We start from the raw sequence: 26,024 nt of genomic DNA, 5'->3' as shown, positions 1-26,024 counted from the left end.
ATAGCAGCACTGCGCACCCATACAATTGACATGACATGTTGAATGAGACGCCGTGCGATGGCGTTGCTGAACTGAAGATTAAGATCGCTCCAAGCTGACAGGGTCTGCCACAGGTAACAGATATACAGGCACAAACAAAATTATCTAAATTCGGTGTAGGGTAATAGAGGTGTTTTGGCCCACTTTAGGATTGATTTTATTTTGGCCCACTTTGTAAAAATATCCACCAAATGGTGTAATATTTTGATAAACCCTTCCGCAATAGGTAATTTAATGTGATTAGGTTCAAATTGATGCAACATGGGTTACTTAGCATCGATTAAATCCATAAAGTTTGTTAGGTGAGCCAAAATATATGAAGTGGCCAAATTACCTCTGTTAACCTAAATTTCAGATTTGCTATACGTTGGAAACATTATTGCCGCCTACTCGACTGTTCGTCGTCAGCTGTTAAAACATTCCACTACATGCCGGAACGAAAACAAAGTTCTCCTGCCCGTTATGGAAATCACAGATAACAGATATATACTTCTAACTTTTCCATATTAATCTTAGAGAAAGAGTTTGTTCTACAAAGTGTTAGATTTCATTGAAATACTTGAAATTATTGAACACTTATTAGCTCTATGGCTATGTTTGAAGGCACAGAAAACTGATATACATATTCACATAAGAACTGTGTGTAAAATTTGCTTAAGCAGCGTGGCGAATACTTGCAGATGTCATCGCGATCGACAATATGTTGTGTGCAGCATTCACAGCACGACACTTTACGCAAAATTTTTGTTATGCTATTGGTTAAAACAAATATACAGGCTCACATATGAACTGTGTAAAATTTGATCGAGCGTGGCGAACACTTGCAGATGTCACCACAATCGACACGAGGTGCCACCACGATTTGGGTGCTGCTTTCACTGAGCCATAATTTAGGGTACAACATTCACTTCACGCTAGATTTTTGTTTTGCTGTTGGTTAAAATGACAAGTTTATTTTTGTTTTATTCCTATCGAATTCTCGTGTGATTTATGCGACATGGAAATAAAATTGTATTTAACACTTAGGGAAATCGTGTGATAAGTGTTAAAATTGTTGTAGTTGGAATATTTCTATAACAGGCAGGAGGATTTTGTTATCGTTCCGGAATGTAGTGGAACGTTTTGAAAGATCGCGGCGAACAGTCGAGCAGGTGGCAGTAGTGTTTCCAACGTATAGCAATTTGAAATTTACACAGGAGTTTGAAAAATTTTGTTCGAGCCTGTATATCTGTTATCTGTGATTTTACTGATTGTTCAGTAACCAACATCTGAAATTCGTTGAAGTAATATTCTGATATCTCGGTAAAGAACATATTTTTGATAAAGTTTTGCTTAATATGTTTCTTTACTTGTCAGTAAACAACAAATAATTCGAATAGTGTGTTAGCCTTCACTTAAATTTGGCGATTGTCATATAATGTATATATAATCACAGACTAACAGACATGACAGTATGAGTAAATTCTTATAAAACATATTTTTTCGTGATGCACAAGCTCCACCTATATTGTACTGCGCGAACTACTTACTATCTGTACACCCCTTGTGTTATGTAAAAGTTTTTTTACTAGTTGGTTTCCCCACGTTTGTCAACACCGATCAGCCGCTTGAAGGGATGCCTGATTTCATCAAAATATTTGAAAATGAATCGTCACAATAAATTATTGGATTACGTTGATAATATATTTAACTTTTTCGCGATGTTGGAAGGTAACCATTTATTTGACTCAACGTTGTTCATCTAGACTATTTTTTATTGTGTTGGTAGTTTTCACCAGAAATTAAGTGGCGGCAGACCAGAAGCAAGTAAATATTGTAACAAAACGGGTTCGATTTTGTCTTGCGTTGGAGGATGAGAAATAGGCACAATTATGTATATAGTTTTGGCAATATGTATTAAATCTGTATCCTGCATGAAATTCGCATGGACCTATACAAATCAATACATTACAGGTAATTCTGTATGAATGGCAACTCGGTTGGTAAATGAAAAAAATAAGCACAGTCTAAATGACAGACAGGATGTTTTTGATAGGGTAACGTGGCGCCATCATGACACATGTGAGTACTGTCCCAAATAAAGGAATATTCGAAATGACCGTTAAATTGATTGAAGAATCTAATTTGAGTGTCCTGTCTGTTAGTCTGTGATATAATTTTCGTGAAGCTGGAAAATATATAAATTGGATGAAGGAAAATAATTTCGATAGTTCGTAAAACGTCAAGTGAAATTAGAAGCTATATGCGTTTCATATATACCTATAAATATCTGTTTATTTACAGGTAAAGACGATGATGATCTGTTGGTAAATGAAAAAATAAACAGTCTAGATGACAGACTGGATGCAATGGCGACATTCGCCATGGCGGATAAGAACATGCATGTAGGCATGTTTTTGAGATCTTTATTCGTTTCATTTATCCAATCATCCTCAGTTTTCCCGACAAAATTGTTGGAGTAGATCTTACGCTTCAAGTTGGCCCAGAAATTCTCGATGGGACGCAGCTGGGGAACGTTGGGTTCGCCGACTTAGGTACTACATCGATATTCACCCGCTCTATCCCCTCCAACGATAGCTTCTCAAGTGGACCAACGCCAGATCCGGCCAAAACACCGCGTCTTCGCCCTCATGGTATTTTTTAATGAACGACGCAACTTCCGGCAGGCATTTCGTACTATAAATTTTCCCGTTTTCGGCCAGTCCGAAACGAAAGAAGAGATTTTTTTGACATCCCCTTCTCGGTGATTGTCAGCCACAGTAGCACCTTATTGAGGAACTTCATTTAGACTGTGCTTATTTTTTCTTCGCTTCATAGACTAAATGTGAGTGAAATTTTGGTCTATTGCCAAAATTTCAACCGCATGAAAAGCCCGGCCAAAATGAAAGGAATTCATCAAAATTTAATAACCTCCTCTTTCGACGTAATCCTTGGAACTGAAAGCAGCTGGGATGAAAGTGTTAGAAGCGAAGAAGTATTTGGAAATAATTTTAACGTATTCCGGCACGACCGGAATTTATCTCTCTGTCAGAAAAAATCTGGAGGTGGAGTCCTCATAGCCATAAACTCTTGCTTTACTTCTGAAGAAATTATTACTCCTAAATATAAAGAATTTGAGCATGTATGGGCAAAAGTCTCAATATTGGGAGAAGTACATATTTACTGCTCTGTCTACTTCCCACCAGAAAATGCGAACAAATTCTCTTTTGAATTATTCTTTCAATCTTTAGACACAATTATTTCGAATATGGAACCCGAAGTAAAGCTACATATTTTTGGCGACTTCAATCAACGTAATGCGGACTTCATTTCTGACATTGAAAATGAATCAATCTTACTCCCAGTCGTTGGAGAAAACGAAACATTGCACTACTTTTTCGACAAAATTTCTAATTTTGGCCTACATCAAGTAAACTCCGTAAAAAATCAACAAAATGCATATTTAGACCTTCTTTTCACAAATTGCACAGAAGACTTTTGTGTGAATGCATCAAACCTGCCATTATGGAAAAATGAAGCATTTCACACCGCAATTGAATATTCATTATTTACACACAATGCATCCCTTCCCTACGACTTGGAATATGAGGAAGTGCCGGAATACAATAAAATTGACTTTGAAGAAGTCAAGTGTAGACTAAGTATAATAAATTGGCGGAACATACTGAGTACAGAAGGAAATGTCGACGTCGAAGTAAACAAATTCTATCACATTATAAACAAAATATTATCCGAAACTTTGCCCATGAAAAGAAGAAGAAAAAATCATAACAGCAAATTACCTGTATGGTTCAATTCACAACTAAAACATTTGAAAAATAGGAAACAAAAAGCACACAAAACTTACAAACAAGAAAAAAGTGACGCTCATCTTCAAAATTACTTAAATCTATGCAATCAACTCAAAATAGCCATTAACACAGCACACGAAGAATACAACCGCAAAATTGAAAACGAAATAAAGACTTGCCCTAAGAACTTTTTTAACTACACAAAAACTAAACTAAAAAGCAACAATTTTCCATCTCAAATGCACCTCGACGAACATGTAGGGAAAAATAGTACAGAAATCTGCAATCAATTTGCAAATTTTTTCCAAGAAGTATATACATCTTATTCAGAAACTGACCGTGACCGTGAATACTTCTCTTTCATACCTGCATTTTCTAGCTCCATCTCTGTAAACTATCTATCAGAACATGACATTTCGACAGCACTGAAAAACTTAGACGCCTCAAAAGGGCCTGGACCTGACAGTATACCACCAATATTTTTAAAAAATCTTGCTGAAGAACTTACACTACCACTACAACTACTTTTTAACTTATCACTTAATAAATGTACTTTTCCTAAAGCATGGAAATCTTCCTTTCTTGTACCAATATTTAAATCTGGTGCAAAATCTAACATTCGGAACTACCGTGGAATAGCCATTATCTCATGCATTCCAAAATTATTTGAAAAAATTGTAAACGAAAAACTTTTTCATCAACTTAAAAATGTAATAGCAAACAAACAACATGGCTTTTTTAAAGGCCGCTCAACTACAACAAATCTTTTAGAATTTATGACATTCACTCTGAATGCAATGGACGCCGGCAACTACGTAGAAACTCTTTACACTGACTTTAGCAAAGCCTTCGACCGTATTGACATACCTTTACTTCTACACAAACTACAAAAATATGGCATAAAACATACTCTTCTTGAATGGCTCAAATCATACTTAACGAATCGTGTACAGGTAGTCCGCTTCCAAAACATTCTGTCTGAACCAATTAATGTAACATCTGGCGTACCTCAGGGTTCTCACTTAGGGCCTCTCCTTTTCATTTTACATATAAACGACATTTCCTTCATACTCAAAAATCTGAAAGTGCTTATATATGCAGACGACATGAAACTCTTCATGGAAATAAAAAATATCAACGACGCTGTAATATTCCAGAACGAAATCAATCTATTCTACATTTGGTGCTGCAAAAGTCTACTCCAACTTAATGTAAAAAAATGTAACTCAATAACTTTCAGTAGGAAAAATGAAACTATACCCACAAACATACATCTAGGAAATCAACTTGTAGAAAAATGTAAAATTGTAAGAGATTTAGGCGTAATCTTAGACTCCAAGCTCACTTTTGTGGAACACTACAATACCATAATCAATAAAGCAAATAGCATGCTGGGCTTTATTAAACGCTTCAGTCATAACTTTCAGGACCCATACACAATAAAATTATTATACACTACATATGTCAGACCTATTTTGGAATATTGCAGCCTAGTATGGAATCCATATAATATTATTCACGAAGAACGCATCGAATCTATTCAAAAACAATTTCTTTTATATGCACTTCGTAAATTAAACTGGACAGCATTTCCTCTACCATCATATGAAGCACGCTGCATGCTCATCAATATACAAACACTTAAAGAACGCCGCGACCTTGCAATGCTTTATTTTATCAGCGACATTATTTCTCAACGCATTCAATCACCTTCTTTATTATCGCAACTAAATTTTTATACACCTAGCCGTCAATTACGAACCAGGAAATTATTTTTAGAAAGAAACACTAGAACAAATTATGCAAAATACAGTCCAGTCAATCGAATAATGCGCCATTACAATCAATACTGCGAACATCTTGATCTTACTATGTCAAAAAATCAAATCAAATCTCAGCTTTGTCGTAGAAATAATGCGTAGTATGTAAGTGAACATTGTAAACAATTTATATGTAGTCTACATTTGCTTGACGAAATAAAAATAAAAACTTGGTGTGCGACATGAATTTCACCTCGGAGCTTACTTCCTTCGAACGTACGTTCCTGGCTTATAAAACCAACGCCCCATGCAAGCCAACTGCCACCTCGCGGCACAAATGTGCACAAATTTTCTAGGATGTAAAGAAATGATAAAAATACGTTTTTTGGAAGCGACCGATATTGTATTTCTCCGATTAAATATAATAAACCTTTCAACTATTACTCTTGATCGTCGTTTTTGATCGTTGCAAACCACTGAAAATGAATGCGCCATCTACGTGTGAATTATTTTTTTCGTACGTAGGAGTGCGTTCATAGCTGATTTGAGCTGCAATGTGTCAAATTTTTTTCACTTTTTTCACGACAATATTATTGTTTATTGCTTAGCTTGGTTCTAAGAATTTTGCTAGTAGCGTAGTTCTTGTCATTTCTTTCGATTTGAGACACGGAACTACTTTCTGATTATTTGGTTGTTGTGTATAGCTGTGGCGTGTACTTGTGGTAATAGTGAAATAAACATAGCAGCAGATTGGAGGAAACATTGAAACGATGTCCAAGCAGTTCAAACGTAAACAATCGCAGAATACAGCACTGTCGACCAATTCTAACTGGAACATAGATGATTATCGAACTATTCATGAGCCAGATGAACATTGGGACCTACGGCGCACTTTTATGTTGCGACATCAGCACGCGATTCCGGAGGATGAACTCGTCTGCATGGCTCAGGTATTTGTCAATGTGGAGTTGTTGCACTGCCGATATCCTTTGGAAACCATGGAACGACTTAAGGAATTATCTGAAGGAGTTGCCAATGAGTATCGTGCTTCCAGAAGGAACAAACTTCAACGCACGTTCGTTTCGGCTTCGGATGCTGCAGCATCCAAGGTACAACGGAAGGGACCCGAAGAACAGGTTTCCCACAGTGGCTCACAGCTAAGAGCAGAATACTCGAGGAAGTTCAAACCAGTACAGGATATTCAAACTATTGAGGATGTTTACAACAATGTCGTGTTGATGAATAACAACTATGAACAAACCAAAATAGAGTTTGACAAATTAGGAACGGGTCAGATGCAACTTGTTACTTCGAGAGGCTCGAGCGGAAACGTCTTAGCCCAGATACAGATAGCACAGTTTGTCTTAGCCAAAGCGTTATGCGATGGAGAAAAATCGGCTAAGAAAGATGTGAAAGAGTTGTTCCTAAATACGATGGCTCAACATTGCTACAAAATTATCGTAAGACTATACACCGCTGATCACATTTTGAAATATTGTTTATGCTTTCTTAATTTTGCAGCGAAAGAAACAGTCCGTCAGCTTGAACAGCCAGAGTATCGAACGAAAGGAAGTGGATGGAACCGTTAACCATCGGGGACAAAAGATTGTGAATGACTTCAAGGAGCAAAAAATTGACGAAAGCAATTTGGGATTCAAGTTACTTCAGAAACTCGGCTGGGGCGGTGGTTCTTTGGGATCTAGAAGCGGTGGTATTGTTGATCCCATTAACTGTCAGATCAAAATTGGTCGTCAAGGTCTTGGTGGTGGTGGTGGTGGTAGTGGTAGTGGTGGACAAACTGAAAATCCAACAAAAAAACAGAAAATTAATCCCACCGACCAAACCTACGAGATCGATATTAATTTCTACAAGCGGACTATGCAAAATTTTCGAGACAGTGGCATTGAGTACGATTTAGTATTTAGCAATGAGTTCACCAAGGAAGAACGAGCTTTATTCCACAGGTACGGTTTCCATATACTATGATTTTGGACTGTAAAATAACAGCATTATTTTGCAGCATGGCTCAACGGTTGAATCTGAAAACTCGTAGTTTCGGTAGTGACAAAGATGGGTCAAGGCAGTTTGTACTGTTAGGGCGTAAACTGACACCGCACGAGCTGCTGGATCGAATTCTCGTTGAAAAAGATCCTATCTTTTGCGAAATGTACTATGTAGAAGCTCCGGAATCTGATAAAAGCGAAGATTAAAATATAAGTAGATTTCTTCTAAACAGATCGTTTATTAGTAAACCCTTTTTCTCATTTAGAATAATTTTGACCCTACAGCATTGGTTGGTGATTCGTGCAATAATTGCAACGTATTGCTCATCCTTTGTTTCTGGTAGGGGAGCTCCCAGCTTTTTTATTTTGACAGTAGATGGCGCTTCGTAGAAGATTTTTGATTATTTTTTTGGTGAATACCTCCCTGAGCTGGTGGGGGAATTCCCAGCTTTTATTTTTCAAGAGTAGGTGGCGCTGCGACAGTTGTTTAGTACGTATTCTCCTGAAAAGGTTCTTGTCTCGGACTGGTGGCTCAGCCAGCGGGTGGGCCGTTTCACGGAGGTCATACGAAGGAACAAGTTATAGTATGGCTTCCCGGGATTTTCTTGCTAAATAATACACTGACAATAATTTATCAGCAATTCTTTTAACATTCAATTTACTTGACAAATCAAATGCAATTTATTTATCGTGATGATTATAATTTGCCACTTATACACCTCAATTCTGTTGTCTATTATTAATATTTAAATGCATTGCAACAGTGGAGACCGCAGAACTGACCCAGAGTCGCCCAAACAACTTTTGAAATGTTTGTTTTAGCAACCTGGAGTCGCTCTAGATTGGATTCCAATCGCGTAGTTTTGTCTGAAAATTTTCTCGGGTCGCACCACGACATCCACGCGAGTTTGTTTATTTTTTTTCTTATTTTATGAGTTGTTGTTTAGTGCGCGTATCACGTGTTCGTTTTACTCGGAGTCAGAGTCGCCCGCGTCTAGGTTCAAAAACGAAAACGTTATTAGTAAAATAGTCACACAACACAGCTCGTTGTGCGCCAATCGATTTCAGTTGGGAAGCATTGCACAACTCGATACGCGCCAAACAATCATCGAAAATCTAGCATGCATTGAATGGAAAACTTCCAATTCCATGTAGAAGTTCTCTGTAGAACGTCTTAGAAAATCAAAAAAACCTAATCCACCTAGTGGTGTGATAATGCATTTCTCTGTCATCGACACAGTCTCATTAATATATTTTTTACCTTACTTATACTCATCTTTTACCTTTGAGATAATTTCGAACACTACTTTTGGGCTCATTTTTGATACCAATTGTTCAGATGGATTCGGGTAGTTCACAAAAACATGCTACAGCGTTTATATCACATTTTCATTAACAAGCGTAATAATACATTTGAAAGTGGTCATAGGTTACTATTTGAAACAATTAGATGGATAGAAAAAAGTAATTGGACGATTACGTCACTTGTACGACTATAGCTTCGAAATTCAACATGTCAGCCATATGATCTTCGGTCTCAAACGAGCCTAAAATAACAAGATAATTGAGTGGTAATGCGTCTGGACGTTTGCGTCACTTATACCGCTATATCTCCGAAACCAGAAGTCACAGCCATTTGAATTTCGCTTGATCAATGATCTAATAGTAGCTTTTGAAGGATCTTAAGTTTGTTTAAGTCGGTTCAGGTCAAAATACCTCTCTTACCCTACCTTCAAAAATATTTAAAGACTTTGAAATTATGTTCTCAGACAACATATCCATCGATTAAAACAATTAATGAAAAATCTATTGCAATCGATAAATAGTTCGTTTGGTTGCAGCAGGGCCATGCAACTATTTGTAAATTTTTAGACCCGTAGTCGTTCGATTGATGTTCAATCAAACAGGATGCTCAGTACTTTTATACTTCCATATACAATTTTCCCGGGAACGGAAACCATTTACAGTATTCATCGCCATTCATTTCATGTACAGTGCCACACGTTCATTCATAATCCGTTGTCTTTTGTTCTGTCAATGTCAGTCCGTCAGTCGTACTCGAAACATCTGCGTCTAGTGTCGTGGCTTTTAGGCCGTACGTGACATTGTTCTCCATGATATTTTTCTTCTGTACTGATTGTCCCTGAAGAAACCAATTCGACAAAAAAAAGTGTCTTACAGTAGAACTCTTGTTGTAAATGAGTGTGAGTAGTTCATGCTAATTACGCCGAATTCTATAATTGAGATAGATAGGAGTGTAATGCTAAAATTAAAACTACGCTGCGGAAAAATCACTCTGAATGTGATAAAGTTTTAGTACTTCAATATCATTTTGATTGAACTGTAGGTGATAGATGAAATGACGTGACTTAGTGAAAGGCAAGCCTGAGGTGTACAGTATAAATAATAACGACCCTCTCCTAAATGTATCGAACACGGAACGTAATTGACCGTAGTAATATCTGCATGGTTGTATTCAAGGGCAGTTCCGTAGGATTGTTAATTTGAGACGTTTTCTGTTGTCAAAACTCGGCGGTGAAGACCAATTATTCAGGCCCTGAACGAAAGTTTAATAGTTCCTTCAGTCAACAGTTGCTGGTACTGCATTTGAAGTCACTGTCGTAGTCGTCGTCGGTTAATATGTACATATAATTACACGTTTCAATCGCCCCGGATACCGCACATGAGCTCTGTACTTAAACAAAAAAAAAAGTCGGCAAAGTATAGTGCAGCCTAGTAGTGTGCGGCAGAATATAACTTTACGTAACTAGCCGTATGAAGCTGCACTGCGACCTATTTTTTGAATGCTGGTCTTTGGGTGCTCATGAAGATATTTTTGTGTTGTAGTTAGTTCATGTTGTGAAAAACCGCTTCATACAAAGGCGGATAAAGGTAGCATACAGTTGCGGGTAGTAGGATTCGATTCACCGACAGCGTAGCTAAGTACTGAATTGACGTTCGGAAGGCAGAGTGATACGCAAAAACAAACCGAAAGATGTCTATCGAGGACCGATTCAACGCCGCTGTGAACGTTATTCGAAGTCTACCGAAAAATGGTGAGTGTTTTTTTTTGTTTTTATTATGGCAATATTAAATATTGTTGTTTTCCGTTCACTTCACCCTGACCATGATAAGATAGGTTGTTTTGTTTCACCGAATTTGTATTTTTAGCCGTACGCTCTTTGAACTTGCTAATGATAACTTATCAGAGAGATTAAATCTGTCAACAATAGAAAAAATAGATGATTACCACCTACGAGTTAAGGTTCGAACATCTGAAAAAGCACATCGAATCTTTGATTAATCTTTCTAAGTCTCACCAAAACGCTAGTCGAAACCTGTCTGTCGAATTACTTGAAAATACAGCATTCACGGTAGGTCAAGCTAAACTTGTCTACTGTTCATTAACTAGCTTGTCACTTATTAGCATGGCGAAATAAGTCACCGTTATGAGATGACTATTTCTGAACTGGCTTTCCTCGCAAACGGTTTTGCATGCTTTTAATTTTCTTATGCAAAAGATTTATAAGTGATAGATAGACGACGAAGGTCACCCGGTGATTTGCGTTGGTCTGTTGTGGAATTGGTTGGTTCAGAAAGAGTTGGTACCAATAACAGTACGAGTATGGTCAAATAAAAACTTGATTCATCAATTTTCGTTTATCACATTTTTAACTAAAAACGAAATAATTCATAAACGTAGGACTAACGACTGGAACGAAAAAAATAGCAGTGAACATCCTACGAATATGGGTAAAGCACAGATGTTACTGTGAAACAGTCAGCTCTGCTTATGCATCTGTAAAAATGACAACAAAATTCAATGCAATGCCCTTCTAACGTGGAGTGAAACTAGCCAAGCGCATCAAGGTCGATTGTCAAATTTTTGTCTCGAAAAATAAAACGCTAGCAAGAACGGTCAGTTGGTTAAAACCGAATCCAATAAACTTGAAAGGTTCATTGCGAATCGAATTTAGAAGAAGATCGGAAACACCTCACTTAGAGTGCCTATACCCAGAGTGACGACATCTCATCCGTAATGTTGGCAACAATTCAAAACATTCCATTGATTCCATTAGCTTTACATTGAATTGACAGGTCGTTTGCTCGTTTGGAACTGGTAGCTGTCATTCCAAACGAACAGCTGTCGCCACTCTGATAATAGTCACTCTAACCTCACTAATTAAACCATTATTTCGAGTGTTGATTTTGAATTAATATGCAAACAAAACGCTGCGGCAAGATGGATCAACTATGGTTTTAGCCAGTCTTCCTGAGAAGAAGACAGCAAAGCAAAAAAATAAAACAAAACGCTGAAAGTCACCCAATATTGAGTGATCATTTTTTTATATAGAAGAGTAACACGGGGCAATATGAACCCCGTAAGAAAATACCGGCGCAGGTTTTCGGTAAAATAATAACCATGAGAATTTTAGGATTAACATATAATGAAGGTAAACAAAACATTTTTTTTTCATTTCCTTGAAATATAATGACTAACCAAAAGATAATTGGTACGCCCCTCGAAAATCTTTGGTTTGACTACTTTGATTGCGTTCAGAAAAATCGTCGAATGGAACTGCAAAATCCGAAGTGGTTTGGTTTCAAGTTGGCTGAAGATGCCAAAAACAACACAGAAATGTCTGATGCGGAGAGGAATCAGCGGGCCTACAAAAAAACTGGCACCTGCGTTCGTCAGCTGCGCAGCCAGATGTCAAAACCAATTCCCAAACTTTTCCGATCCGAGTAGTACAAAGCCAGTAAACATCCGAAGCGGCAAATGAAGCAGAATTCTGTGGCCAAAAAGCGTGCAAGGCTTTTGCACGAGCGTGTCTTGACTTTGATCAAACTAGATTTGAACAGCTTAGTAGCTTTCGGTGTACTAAAATAAGCCAATTTCGAGTATTACTTGAAGACTCCAACCCGACCTGTAGTAATTTAAAGGTTAGGTAGGTACTGCGTCAGGTTCAGATTTCTGATTGATTGCAATTTAATTTTAAACGAGAAGTAATTATTTAAGTTATTAAGATTAGTTTAGAACCGGTTCGTGTGACAGACAATTACTGCTACATTTGCGTATTGATTGTATACCCTCGGTTGAACACTGAATTTATTACGAAGGCTATGTTATAAGCATCAGTTAGATTAGTTCATTTCAAAGTATTATTCAAAAGATAATTTTTCTACCGAAAAACAAACCTGTTACTCTGAACTGTCTCTTAGGTTCTTTGATAACTTACTATGTTACCTCGATCAAAAAGTTTCCGGAAATTAATTGGAATAGAAAATTAAAAGTAATAGATTATTCGTCAAAAATGATATTGCACGATATTCTTTTTCGACTGGAAACGATGTGGTTTTTTCGTTCGCGATTCATTCGGCATGCGTCATTCACTCGCTTGATGTATGGATTGCTTGTCATACTCGGAAATTCACGTCTCAACTCCAGTAATAATCCGTTTGATGGATGTTGGGTCAGATTCAGCCATGAAAAACATGTTTTTTGCGACGTCAACGCGGTCGCTTTTTTGCATAAAATTCAGGTTAAATTGTACAAAATCGTGGACACGAACAATCACAGATGCACTCAATACAGCGTAACTTTTAAAAATGTTCAGGTATCAAGCTGAAAATTCGATAGAATGTCAATGACAGATGTGCTAACCTCAAAAATAATAATAATCTAATCAGGTGACTGCAGAGATGCCAGGCAAAAATTTCAAATATCTTCAGACAGGGTTGGAAGAGTACACACAGTCTCGCTTTTATATGTATCAATATAAAAATCAATTGTATCAATTAGCTCTGTAGTTCAGTTGAGTGACCAATGTGCTTGTGATCTAATGTTTCTCGGTTCAAGTCGCGGTGCTGCTAACGATTTTTTTTGTTTTTTTTATTTCGTTCGAAATCAAGCCATGTAATTATCAAATCAGTGAAATCACACAATTTTACATGTTCTTGAATAAAAATTTGTGTGAAATCCGACGCTCCATTTATGTGCATTTTATAAGATGTAAAATTACAAGATTTTTTCGAACTGTGAGGTAGTATTCAATTATAGACTAACAGATTTTTTATGTCGCTTAAAGCCAATGCGAAACCCAGTTGCTGTCAAATTCATACATTTGATAGCAGTTAGGGCAATAAATGTAAATTAGAAGTTGTCGCGATGTGTTACAAATGCTCGTTGTTTAACTAGTTACGACACGTTACTTTTTAGTGTGATATAAGCGTTACGAAATGTTACTTTTATAGTTAGTAATGAAAGTTACGAGGCATTGTAAGCGTTACTTTTTAGTGGGCTCGAAGCGTTACATGTATTACTGTCTTGGGAATCTGACGTTTTGATGCGTTACATGCGAACTCTAGTGAGGTTTCAGTTTGACAATCGCTGTTTTCTATGATATCTTTTTATTTTTTGTAAACTATTAATATATTTTTTCTTTATCACTACTTTCCGACATACCAGAGACTTGGGTGATTCGCATTGTTCAGATGCCTAAGCCCAACTCCTCTGGTAGAGGTAAAAGTTAAGTTACTAGAAGATTTCTGCTTGCTTAAAATGACTCTCTGTCACGTCTCACTTTTCCGTTCTATATTTTCACATCCTTGCTCTCCCTTGAGTACTATCATTCTATAATTTTCATTGTCTGTTTCTACAAAAAAAAATGATCTCTGGTTAGGAGAATATGGCAAAAAGAAAAAAGAAATATTGACTACTAAACTTAGTCGTTAAAAAAGAAAAAGAGTAACTATTAATATAACGAGGCATTACATGTGTAACTTCACGGTCAGTTTAGGGTATTAAATTTAGGTGAATTGTAAAAAGTGTCAGATGACGGATGAAATTTCACATTGTAATAACAATTGTAAATTTAACTTAGCTCATAACCCCATAAAGAACTTGTTTTTAAGATTATTGTCGCTTTAGCTATTAGTATTAATATTAGGGATAAGAATGATCCTATTTGAAATGGTAACTAATGTAATTTAAGGAAATGTATCATTTTAATATTTATAATCTGTTGGTACAAAAAATGAGAAGTTTTATACCTGCTTGAGTTAGAGTTGAAAATTTGATAATAACTTAGCTCCAGTAGACTTTTTCCCTGCTTCGAATAAATAAATTTGTTAAATGAAAAGTGAAGAACATATTAACTCCTGTCGGCCCTTTTTCCGAAGTACTCTTGTTCCATGCAATCAAACTTACATTTAAATACAATGGTATATGTGCTTTTCTATTATAATTTCCCCCCATAAATCAACAAGATTCAGTGTGAAACCCTGCAGTAGGTGTTTGTTTTAATACTTAATAAATGACAAAATAAAAGAGCTTTAACCAGTTGTTCACAAATAACACATTCGGAACGATAACGCTCCAACAGCTCGGAAATCACATAAATCTCAGCTATTGTCGACACACACGACACTTCGGTAATTAGCGGTCCAATTTGTAGCACCGCTGAACGTAATACGGCTCAAGACAGTGTGCAACGCACTGATGCATTGCAGACAACATTTAATGAATACAATTGGTTTTATGCGCTTAACGGACAGTCGCTAAATTGAGGCTCAACTTCCTGTGCACCATCCTCAATCCCGTGGACTTGTTTAATAGCAAAAGCTTACATCAAACTGTGAGAGCTGGACGATTGTGTTTTTTTTTTCTTTTGAGAAGTCTGTTGAGCATCAGGTTTATGTTATTTCCGGTAGAGTGTAAAATCAATCAATAAAAACAATTTAATATAAAGGCGAATGATGCGCAGAAAGAAACCGTAATTAGTGAAAGTGAATAATTCTCGAACCAAAGGACTCTGGCTGATCTTGGTTCTTCTCGATCTAGGTGACGTGACGACTAAAACTTACTAAACTTTTTATTGGAAAATTAAATCATGTTTTTTTTCAATTTCAATTCAAACAGGTTAATGTAAAAATTATCACTCGAGTGAGTATTCCACTCGATCCACTCGAATGCGAATTGAAGGGCCTTTCGTTTGACTTCTTCCATCATGTTTTGCACAGCCTACTTTGCCATTTTCCCTCGCCGCAGAACGCCAGTTTACCTTGGACAGTAATGTAGGTTACGGCTGGAAAGGTGTGGGTTAACGGCTCCTGTATAGTATGTATGTATGTATGTATGTATGTATGTGTGAAGCCACCATCAGTTCAAGGCATTACCAGTGGATGCAGGTAGACTTACAGTAGATCCGAATTTGATTATCAGATAACTTATATATTACTGCTGTTAAGAAGGCCAAAATGGGCTTTGAGGACCCGGCGCCTTCCAGCAATAACATCCGGCCATATAATAAAAGAATTCGCTGTACCAGCTTAAACCTGCCTGATGGTTTGTTTGTTAGAAGGGTGCGTCTTACTCATTTCAGACCTTCTGGGGAAAACACACAGCTTTCCCCTGTGAATCGGGTTGACATTTCACTCCTTCATCCAGTCATTCACTTGTAAGATACCCTGATGCACTCCCATCCCTCTTCCCTTACAATGTACTTGAGCATAGTATTATATAATGTAACATAATACACTTTAATATAATTTCCGGCAGTATGATACAATGAAACACAATATAGTATAAAACGGTGCAAAATCGTATGGTACAGTGTATTATAGTCTACTATAATATTTTATGATGAATATAATAGTATCATAATGTTATGTGACATAATATAGTAAAATATACCATAATATATTATAATATAGTTTGGTCACTATACGACACTGAATATAATAAAATATTGTTATGCATAAAATATAAAAATGTAATACATCACAATGCAATATAATACACTTGTAATTGTGTATTAAAAAAAATGCATTACAATACTATATAAAACAATACCAAACATTGTACCATAATATAGTATAACATAGTACAATGTAATATTATATAAAACCACAAAATATGACGTAATATAATGATACAATTTAATAATATATGTGTAAAGTGAAATGTGTAGTATGGAAATGAAAATGTAGCTGATAATGATAAAGATTATAATAATGGTAACAATAGTCATAAAAATAATAATAATAATAATAATAATAATAATACTTAAATACTACAAAATAATATAATATAACATAGTGTCTTATAACATATTCTAATATAATATAATATAATATAATACAATGTCATACAATATAATATATTATAAATCAATATATAAAATAACAGTTAATGTAGAGTGTCAGTTATGCTCTTCTATCTTCGCAATACTACAAGAAGTAGAATATTTCTCTTCTAATAACAATAATAATATCCACATCTATAAAAATGAAATATGTTATTATTATTGATGACAAATTAATAATAATAATAATAAATATAATAATGAAAATAATAATAAAAACCACATAATATAGTACAATGAATTATATAATAAATAATAGAATGAATAAAATGATATGTTGCGATATGCTATGATATTATATTACTTCAATGTATATGTCATTTCTCATCCTCTCATACTGCCATCAACGCATTCCATCGACCAATTGTCACCACAGATACACGTGTAGGCATGAAATAGGAACCAGTGAGGACCAAGCTCACCTTGTGACGACCTTGATATTTAGTTAAAATTTACTTTAAAAATGATAACTTATAAGGAAAACAAATTTATATTTTGCGCAGAGGTACGTAGTACTACTCATAATAAAGCCTATAATATAATATAATATAATATAATATAATATAATACAATATAATATGCTATGATACAATATAACAGTTAATGTCGCAGTGTAAGTTACGCTCTTTTAATAATAATAATAATTATAATAATAATAATATTACATGATGTAATAAACAACAGAATTATATGTTGTAACATACTATGACAAACACTGCACTTTAGGATGGGCTTCAACCTACAAGCCATTTCGCACCCTCTCATTCTGCTACTAACGCAGAAGGCGATAGCACCCAGTCGACGCCGTTCTATTGACCAAATGTCTTCATAGACGCTCGGGGAGGCATGAGATAGGGACTTGTGAGGACTTAGTTATCTCACCATTTGACGACCTAACGGCTCCTGTATAGTCATACGAAAACCTGAAATCAACTGTTTCTTCTGTTCGATAGATTGACCTTAAGCATCGAGTTTTCGCGTCGCTATAACAGCAGTATTGAAGAATTTTCGAACTATTTCTTTCTTTGTAATTACTTCGTAGAGCCTACCTACTTAATTACACTACATGAAGAAACTACTAACTTTTGAATTTATCCCAGCCATCAGGGTCTGTGTGTGTATGTATGTAGCAAAAATATGTACTCACTTTTCCCCACTTTTCCGGTTCTATATATCCGGTTTCGAAAATTTAGCGCGATATATGGAAAATTTTCAATTTCATGATTATTTTTTTACAAACAATGCCGAAAACAGGTACAAATCTCATAAAACTGGCTGATAAATTCTTCTAGTTTGCAGAACTTCATAGTTTGTGGGCATACAAAAACTTAATCCGACACCACTGGTCTCCCATTTCCTGTTCGGGAAGTCCCACAAGTAGTGAGAAATTTCAATTTCTCAATGATGCTTGAACCGATTTTCAAAAATCTTACCCTAAATTAAAGCTCATATTGTCTAAGAAGCTACTGTGCAATTTCATGCGGATCCAACTTCCGGTTCCACAACAACAGGGCGATGAGTGTCAAGGCGATATAAAATGACGATACAAAGCCGGTTCGCACCAGTACGTGCTGGCACGGAATAAGAAAACAAAACTCCCCCTTACAAACGATGCACACAGCGTGCTTTCGTACACGCTATAAATAAAACGAAAACCAACACCGAAGCTCATTACTTACTCACTTTTCTCTGATATAGCGTGACCGATTTTTACAAACTTAGGTTTAAATTTAAGGTCTTATGGTTTCATACAAAGCTTTAGAACTTCATCCGGATACAACTTTATGAATGAATGTTAGAAATTTTATATCGTTACTCTGAGGGGCGAAGCAAAAAACGTAAAAAAATTTATAAACTGGGCTCGAAACTATTCCAATCGTTAGTCATTGTTTGTAGACGGCTTATCAAATTAATTCCGGATATCCTGGTTCCCTATTTCCGATTCTGGAAGCACCGAAAATAATGTTCAAATGCTCCAAAATGAAACTCAGTCTATTTTCGAAGAGATGGTTTGACCGATTTTCACGAATTTAGGTATAACATTCCTGAATATCATCTGGTTCCGACTTCTGGTTCCAGAACTACTGGATTATTCGTTAAAAGTTTCATATCGCCACCTAAAGCTACGAAGAGAAAGAGGGAAAAAATCTTTTTAACTAGGTTCAGAACTGTTCAAATTTGTAGGTTTGTTGCTGGCCATACGAACCAACTTCGACTATTCCGGTCCTTGAAATTAGGTTTCGGCAATATTTTAAATAGTGGTCAAAAAGTGCAAAAAGGATCTCACTCATTTTTTTTTTCAAGATGGCCAAATCGATTTTCACAAACTTATAGATTCAAAGGAAAAGTCTTACGGTTTCATGCAGAATCCCAGAATTCGTTTTGGATAATACTTCCGGTTCCGAAACTATGGGAGTTTTGATCCGCAGATTTTGCCAGATTACGTTCGAACAAACTCTCCTGTTTCTATTCAATGAACAGTCGTTTCTAGAACTCCACAGTAATATTTATGATGGTATGAGTAATATGAGAAAGGTATCATTACACTACTAGGTGGATAAAAACAGGTTTTTTTTAATAGTTGTACTTTGTTGTTTATATTGAGAGAGTTCAATACCGCTCGATATGTCACAACTCCGGGCAGTTAGGTGGAGTCGACTTTTTCGGTACAACTTAGATTCCATTCGCTTTACACCATTCCAAAACATTTTTGACGTAGTGACAAGATGCCAAATCAGGCCGGAGTGGCTACGTAGGAATGTTAATAATCACTTCTTTAGGCATTCTGCACGTCATATTCCCTTGTTTACCGTTCCAGTGGTGAAGAAGTATTTGTTTGCTCGAACACAGCTACATATTGCCTACCAAACCAAATATTTTTCTTAGTCCTGAAATGCTCCTATCGGCGAACATGTGAATCCTACCCCCATAGGAAATTCATACCGTTATACCATATTTGAAAGAGCTTGGACTGGAGACAACTTTTTCAAAATTTAGTTAGTACGCTTCATTTGAGAATTAAAAGCTTAGCGCATAAATGTAAAGTGTGTCGTTATATGACATATGCAAGTGCCATCATATTTGAAGACAAACACGAGAAAAGGTTCCTAGTGCAAATGAGAGTTTCTCTTTGTTTACTTTCTCTTTCGATTATTACGTAATCCCTCTATCCAACCTTTTACATAGAATAACGACTGAACCCATCGACTTTCGATTGTTGGAAAATACAGGAATAAGCCGTTATAAGTGAAAGAGTATGTCAACAAAGAGAATCTGTCATTTGCATTTGGGACCTTTTCTAATATTCATCGAGATTTAATTCCTAAGTGTCAAACATGTAATAATGTTTTGAAAAAAATGGCAGAAAGAAACATTGGAAATTGATTTAATCTAATTTTCCAACACGTGCCCTAGAATTTGTTTAGACAGTAGTAACTACAATCATTTAATTGCTGGTGAATTTCTATGAAAAACGCCGAAGGCAAGTGACAGTTTCTCTTTGTATATTCTCTATCATCCTAGCTCTTTGTATGAAAGCTGAAGCTATCGACTGAGTATTGTAAAATTGGTGATAGAAGCCTGTAGCATAAATTACCAGAGGATGTTTTATTCTTATTTCGAAGATTCATAAAATGTTTGTGTTTTCATTTAATGGAATTGTGGATCGTTGAAAAATATTGGTTATTTTTTAGCAGATTTTTACAAAGAAAATATAAAACCTAATCTGATAAATCTTTAGTGAAATAAATTATGTTTAGCCAATTAATTCAATCTGATATGATGACATTTCAATGACAAGTTTTCATGCATTCAATTGGAACAGTATTCTACATGAGAAATGAATGTAAAATCCGTTAAAATTTAAGTATTCTAATCAGTTCATGTGTACTTTTCTGACAATTCGACTGTCAATCCATTTAAATATAAAGTGTCATATATTTATAATCAATCTACTGTTTGGTAGTTTGAATGAAAGTGTATTAACTATAGATTTCAATGTGATTTCACTTGAATAGAATTTGAAGTGGTTTACATTTGCTGATGAAGTGTCGAAAAGCAAATGCGGCAAAATTCAATGTAAAATACTTTAGTCCAACGCGTCGATTTTTATCAGTGTATGTTTTGACCCAAGAATTCGACCGTCTCACGACGGAGCCATTATTGCAAATTCTCTAAAGTTTCCAATATAAATCAAAAGCTTGTAGTTTTACCTTGAAAGAGTAAAGCGTCAAATATAAAATCAGTTCGGTAAATCGCGAAAGAAAAAGTAAACAAAGAGAAACTGTTATTTGCAGTTAGGCCCTTTTGTCGTGGAACGATCGAATTATGTATTCAAGTACTATTAGGTTTTTTATCGTGACGACACAAATGAACAAGTATTCATCCTTGACAGTTCAGCGGTACTGTTTACAAACAAGCTTAAACAAAAATCGAAGAGCACATCTAAAACAATCATCTTTACACTTTGCAACTAGTCACTTTTATTTAATAAATATCAAAAACGAACCGTATTCAATCGTGAACAAATGTTTTAAAACTTTATTTAGGCGATACGGACCGTAAATGGTCTGATCCAATTCGTCAACAAACAAACAAAAGAAACTTCTGTTTACAAACAGTACTGCTGGACTGTCAAAAAGTGTTCATCCGATTGAGGTTAGCAGTGACGGTAAAAAACCTAATTGATTTGTTGTTCAGAAAATATTTTATGGCTCTTCAAATAATTAATGTCATTTTTCATTGAGAACACTTGTGGAGTGTTTTGGTCGATTAGTGCACTTTTCGTGCAGTCGGGCAATCAAAACAGGTGCACTGTGTTTCATTGATTTGCACCGCACGAAAAAAATGCACTTTCGGGGCAATTCGCGGGCAACTATTTTGCACCCGTTTCCTTTTCCGAGCAGCATGCGTGCAAAACAAACTTTACAAAACCGTTTCATTGATCGGCTGTCAGGGCAAAACACTGGCACCGAGCGAGTGGAATCAATGAAAAACGACATAAGGGGCTGTCCATAAAAGACGTCACGCTTTTTTTGACGATTTTTGACTCCCCATCCCCCCTCTGTCACAAATTGTCACAGAAGCAAAAACCCCCCACCCCCCCTATGTCACATGTCACGAATTCAAAATAAATAAAATTCATCTCAATACATTCTTAATATGTATGACAAACCATACAAATATGAGGGAAAAATCGATTTATTACATGCTGTCATTAGATTAAAAAATATCCCTGAAACTACAAAATCATCGGAATTATTTTATTAATATCAATTATATAAATTAACAAAAGTATTTGGTTGGAAGAGAGAAAATAAAGACCAACACCTCATCAAAACGAGATCACTGACGGAGAATCTTTTCATGATCATTTGATCAGTGAATTTTAAATCACATCGATCAATATCGGTACTGATCTTCCGTCACACAATGGGTAGTGATTTTGAGCTAAAATGATTCTTGATTTATGTAAGTTCAATCATTGGATGATTCGATAAGCTTTGATGTTGGTGGAGGAAAATCACATATGATCAAGATAAGACATGACTTCTGAAATCGTTGATCTCCCGCCCTTTTTCAAATGGAGTACAATTGAATAAACTGCATCAGAATCAGATAAGAGAAATTCTTATGTTATACTATTATCAATGCTAGAAAATCAAATTACTGAAAAAATTGTCAGTGCATAACTTAAGTTAAACCGTTTGAAGGCATCTTTTTCTTTTTTGCTCATATTAGGCAAAATTTATTAATTTCGCTAATTTACTCGCTCCTCCGTGCACTTTTGCTGATCACAACAGAAATGATTTCCTGCATCACTCATTTCCGAATTTACAAGAAGAAGCTTTTACATCAACAAATACACGTTTTCCTATAGAATGTAAACGTTTATTGTGGATATTTTTTCAGGAAATAGGGCAAAGCAGTATTTCAAAATTGCGCTCATTGAAAATATTGGACGTCACATTCCAAAAACCTCCCTCCCTCCCCCCTGTCACAAAAGGTCACGTTTTATGAAACACCCCCCTCCCCCTTGTGGCGTGATGTCTTTTATGGACAGCCCCTAAGACATTTTGTTAATTAGGTTTTTTATCGTGACGACACAAATGAACAAGTATTCATCCTTGACAGTTCAGCGGTACTGTTTACAAACAAGCTTAAACAAAAATCGAAGAGCACATCTAACACAATCATCTTCACACTTTGCAACTAGTCACTTTTATTTAATAAATATTAAAAACGAACCGTATTCAATCGTGAACAAATGTTTTAAAACTTTATTTAGGCGATACGGACCGTAAATGGTTTGGTCCAATTTGTCAATAAACAAACAAAAGAAATTTCTGTTTACAAACAGTACTGCTGGACTGTCAAAAAGTGTTCATCCGATTGAGGTTAGCAGTGACGGTAAAAAACCTAATAGCGTTTTTGGCTCTTTCGACTGTAAAGGTTGCCGACTCCCTGCACTAGGGTTTTTCCTATGTTTGAATAGCAAACTAACTTGATCATTAAAAATATTTTAGGTTAACCGGCAACTCTCAAGTTCCCATAGACGACCTTGAAATAGAGAGCGATAAATCCATTCATTTTTGGCCTTCCGCTGAATTTGGAGTGTACAAATATGTACCGAAACCGACCCACCGAGCGCTCTCCTCTGCATGTTTATTTCTAGATCGTTTATTCAAAACATCTTAACTACGAATGAGAGTTTATGGCAAAGCAAAGTTGGATATATTATTTACTGCAAGAAGGCAGTGAGAAGCGTAAAAACCTCCTGGTAATGGAAAAATAATATATGAATGAAGAGGACTTTCTTATGTGGATATGACATTTTGAAAAAAACGATCTACATTTGTCGATAACCAGTTTAAGGGCACTCCAATCCGAGCTACTTCGACCGGCGATCGAGTTTTGGTTTTGTCATCCATCGTTTGGAGATGCCGCAATTTGCTTTGTGCTTGAGGGTTCACGCAGCGCTTGGAACCGGCATTTGTGCGTTAATATTTGTGTAACGGCTCGACGATAGACCTTGGCAGTTGGTTATGCATCGACGAGCGAGCGGCCGACGGGTCGCGTGCGCTCCCAATACACATGTTTTACACTTGTTACGTGTGTCCATTTTGTGGTCACATAAATCACACCGTCATGTTAACAATCACCAGAGAAAGACTGAACATTTGTAAAAAAAAACCTTCAACATCTTCGGGGGCCAGTCGAAGGTTGGTTAGCTCGTGAGGCGTAAATTTTCGCAATAACACTAATTCAGTTATCAACTGCGGCGACAACACAATGCAAGTCATTGTTCGGTGCATGATAACAGTCGTAAATAATTTCGTTATACTGTTCGCAATTGCAGTTCCGTCCGTAGCAGATTAGCGAATGATAATTTATTGCGTTTTTTTTTCTCTCCCTCTATTTTTCAGGACCTTATCAACCAAGCAATGATATGCTGCTTACTTTCTACTCGCTTTTCAAACAAGCGACCAAAGGAAAGTGTTCGGAGCGACGTCCCGCGTTTTGGGATGTCGTCAATCGGTGAGTAGTTCCCCCTCGCATCCCGTCCCGATATTTCGTAACGGTTGTCGTGAAATCCTCCTTTCAGAGCCAAATGGGATGCCTGGAATCGACTGGGAGAAATGCCGAAAGAGGTGGCTATGCAGAAGTACGTCGATGAGTTGAAAAAGGTTTGTTTGTTTTTAATTTCTCAATAAGTCAAGTTTTCTCTGAACAATCCCGTTTACCGTCCAGATCGTCGAAACGATGTCGTACACCGACAATGTGGCCAACTTCTTGGAGCACGGTTTGGGCGATGAAAGTGTCAGCATCAAAGACTTAGATATTGTCGCCCCGGATACCATGCAGAAGGTTCGTTCCCGGCCCAATTCACCACTGGCATCACGTGATACCAGCCCAGTGCGGGGCACTGCTCAACCGACGCCGCTCGTCAATGGCTATCACAACGGTGCCGCGGTTAAACCGGTGCTCACTAATGGCTACCTTCATTACTACCAGAACGGAAATACGCAGTCGGATATGAGCGATGACGAGTACATTGACACGGTGGATGATTCCGAAACCGAGTATCCGTTCCGTCCGGTTGGAGTCGTATCGAGTCACGTGTCACGCAATCGGATGACACAATCAGCTGCTGCTGCGGCTGCTGTTGGCACCGTTGAGTTAACTGCCAATCGAGAGTTGTACCCAGAAGTAACCTCCCAACTGAACCGGACCATCGAACGACTTAACGCCAGTGTTCAACAGGTCAACAACCGGATCAATGTGGTGGAACAAACGATCGCCAGTATGCGTAGCGTCCAGCAGCGGTCTAGAAACTACCCTCCCTGGTGGCCGTTTGAGGAGATCTCGCCAAGGCTGCTTGCGATGATCATTCTGTGGCCATTGGTCGCTAACCGGATGATGGTCTGGTTGCAGCGAAGGAAATAAACTCACTAACTAGCTGTGGGCTAGTTCAGTGCGACGGGGCAGACGGGCGTGGATTACTAACTTGAGTGCGGTGTAAATACTAGTGATTTTAGGTTTAGATTATTTTTTCAGTTGAATAGGAAGATTTACATAGCAAAGCCCAATTGAAGGGGGCATATTTGAAACAGCTCTAAAGGTTTAGGCTAATTACATTCCGGCTGGGTGCAGGTTGCCTTTATAAATAATAATCCAAGGTAGCTCAGGTATTTTAAGTTAACGTAGAAGAGTGGTTGCAGTGGTAATTCTACCGTTTGGCAATGGTATGCCTAGTGTTAATGATGATCATTCATTTGAGTAAATCGACGAAACAGAACGCAACACGCTCCACTGTCAAGAACAAAAGTGCAATTTATATTACCATGTATAGTATGTATGTTTTGCTGCATTTTTTCGGACAATTTTCTTATCTTCAGCGAACAAATCCTTCTAGCTTTTAATTTTCATTTATTTACAAACCCCGGAAGACAAGTTACCAAAATGAAATCGTTTCTTTTTTTTACTTTTCATTTGCTGACATGTTTTATAAGTATTATTTGTTTTTTTCATCCGTACTCTCGAAGTGTTTATAAAACAAAATCCAACTCAAGCGTAGGAAGTTCAACGAAATACACAACTAGAGCTAACAAAGATGTCGAACGATTTAACTTTACTACGAAAGAAACTCCACCTCTCCACCGAATCCAATTTCGTCCCCGCCAATCCAACAGGTGCGTGACACATCCAGATGCCGACGGCTTTTTGCTAAAATAATGGATATGACCTCAAGGGGTACGGGCCATTTACGGAAATTGTTGCATCGCT

The 26,024-nt window shown here is 36.7% G+C and overlaps 2 protein-coding genes across 2 annotated transcripts; both read left to right on the top strand.

Moving 5' to 3' along the window:
* The first annotated feature begins 6,213 nt into the window (after positions 1-6,213).
* On the top strand, positions 6,214-7,800 carry LOC131427396 (NF-kappa-B-repressing factor-like). Its single transcript, XM_058590589.1, has 3 exons — positions 6,214-7,050; positions 7,112-7,554; positions 7,611-7,800. Exons 1-3 carry the CDS (start codon positions 6,361-6,363, stop codon positions 7,798-7,800), a joined length of 1,323 nt encoding a protein of 440 aa, XP_058446572.1. The 5' UTR covers positions 6,214-6,360.
* Positions 7,801-9,645: 1,845 nt separating this feature from the next.
* LOC131434718 (acyl-CoA-binding domain-containing protein 4-like) lies at positions 9,646-25,857 on the top strand. The gene is made up of 4 exons (XM_058601761.1): positions 9,646-10,649; positions 24,164-24,275; positions 24,343-24,424; positions 24,489-25,857. Exons 1-4 carry the CDS (start codon positions 10,589-10,591, stop codon positions 25,182-25,184), a joined length of 951 nt encoding a protein of 316 aa, XP_058457744.1. The 5' UTR covers positions 9,646-10,588; the 3' UTR covers positions 25,185-25,857.
* The last annotated feature ends 167 nt before the right edge of the window (positions 25,858-26,024 follow it).

Source organism: Malaya genurostris, chromosome 1 (genome assembly GCF_030247185.1).
Source record: "Malaya genurostris strain Urasoe2022 chromosome 1, Malgen_1.1, whole genome shotgun sequence".
Taxonomy (NCBI): Eukaryota; Metazoa; Arthropoda; class Insecta; order Diptera; family Culicidae; genus Malaya; species Malaya genurostris.
Note: the sequence above shows the minus strand (reverse complement) of the source record. Positions and strands in the feature narration are given on the sequence as shown.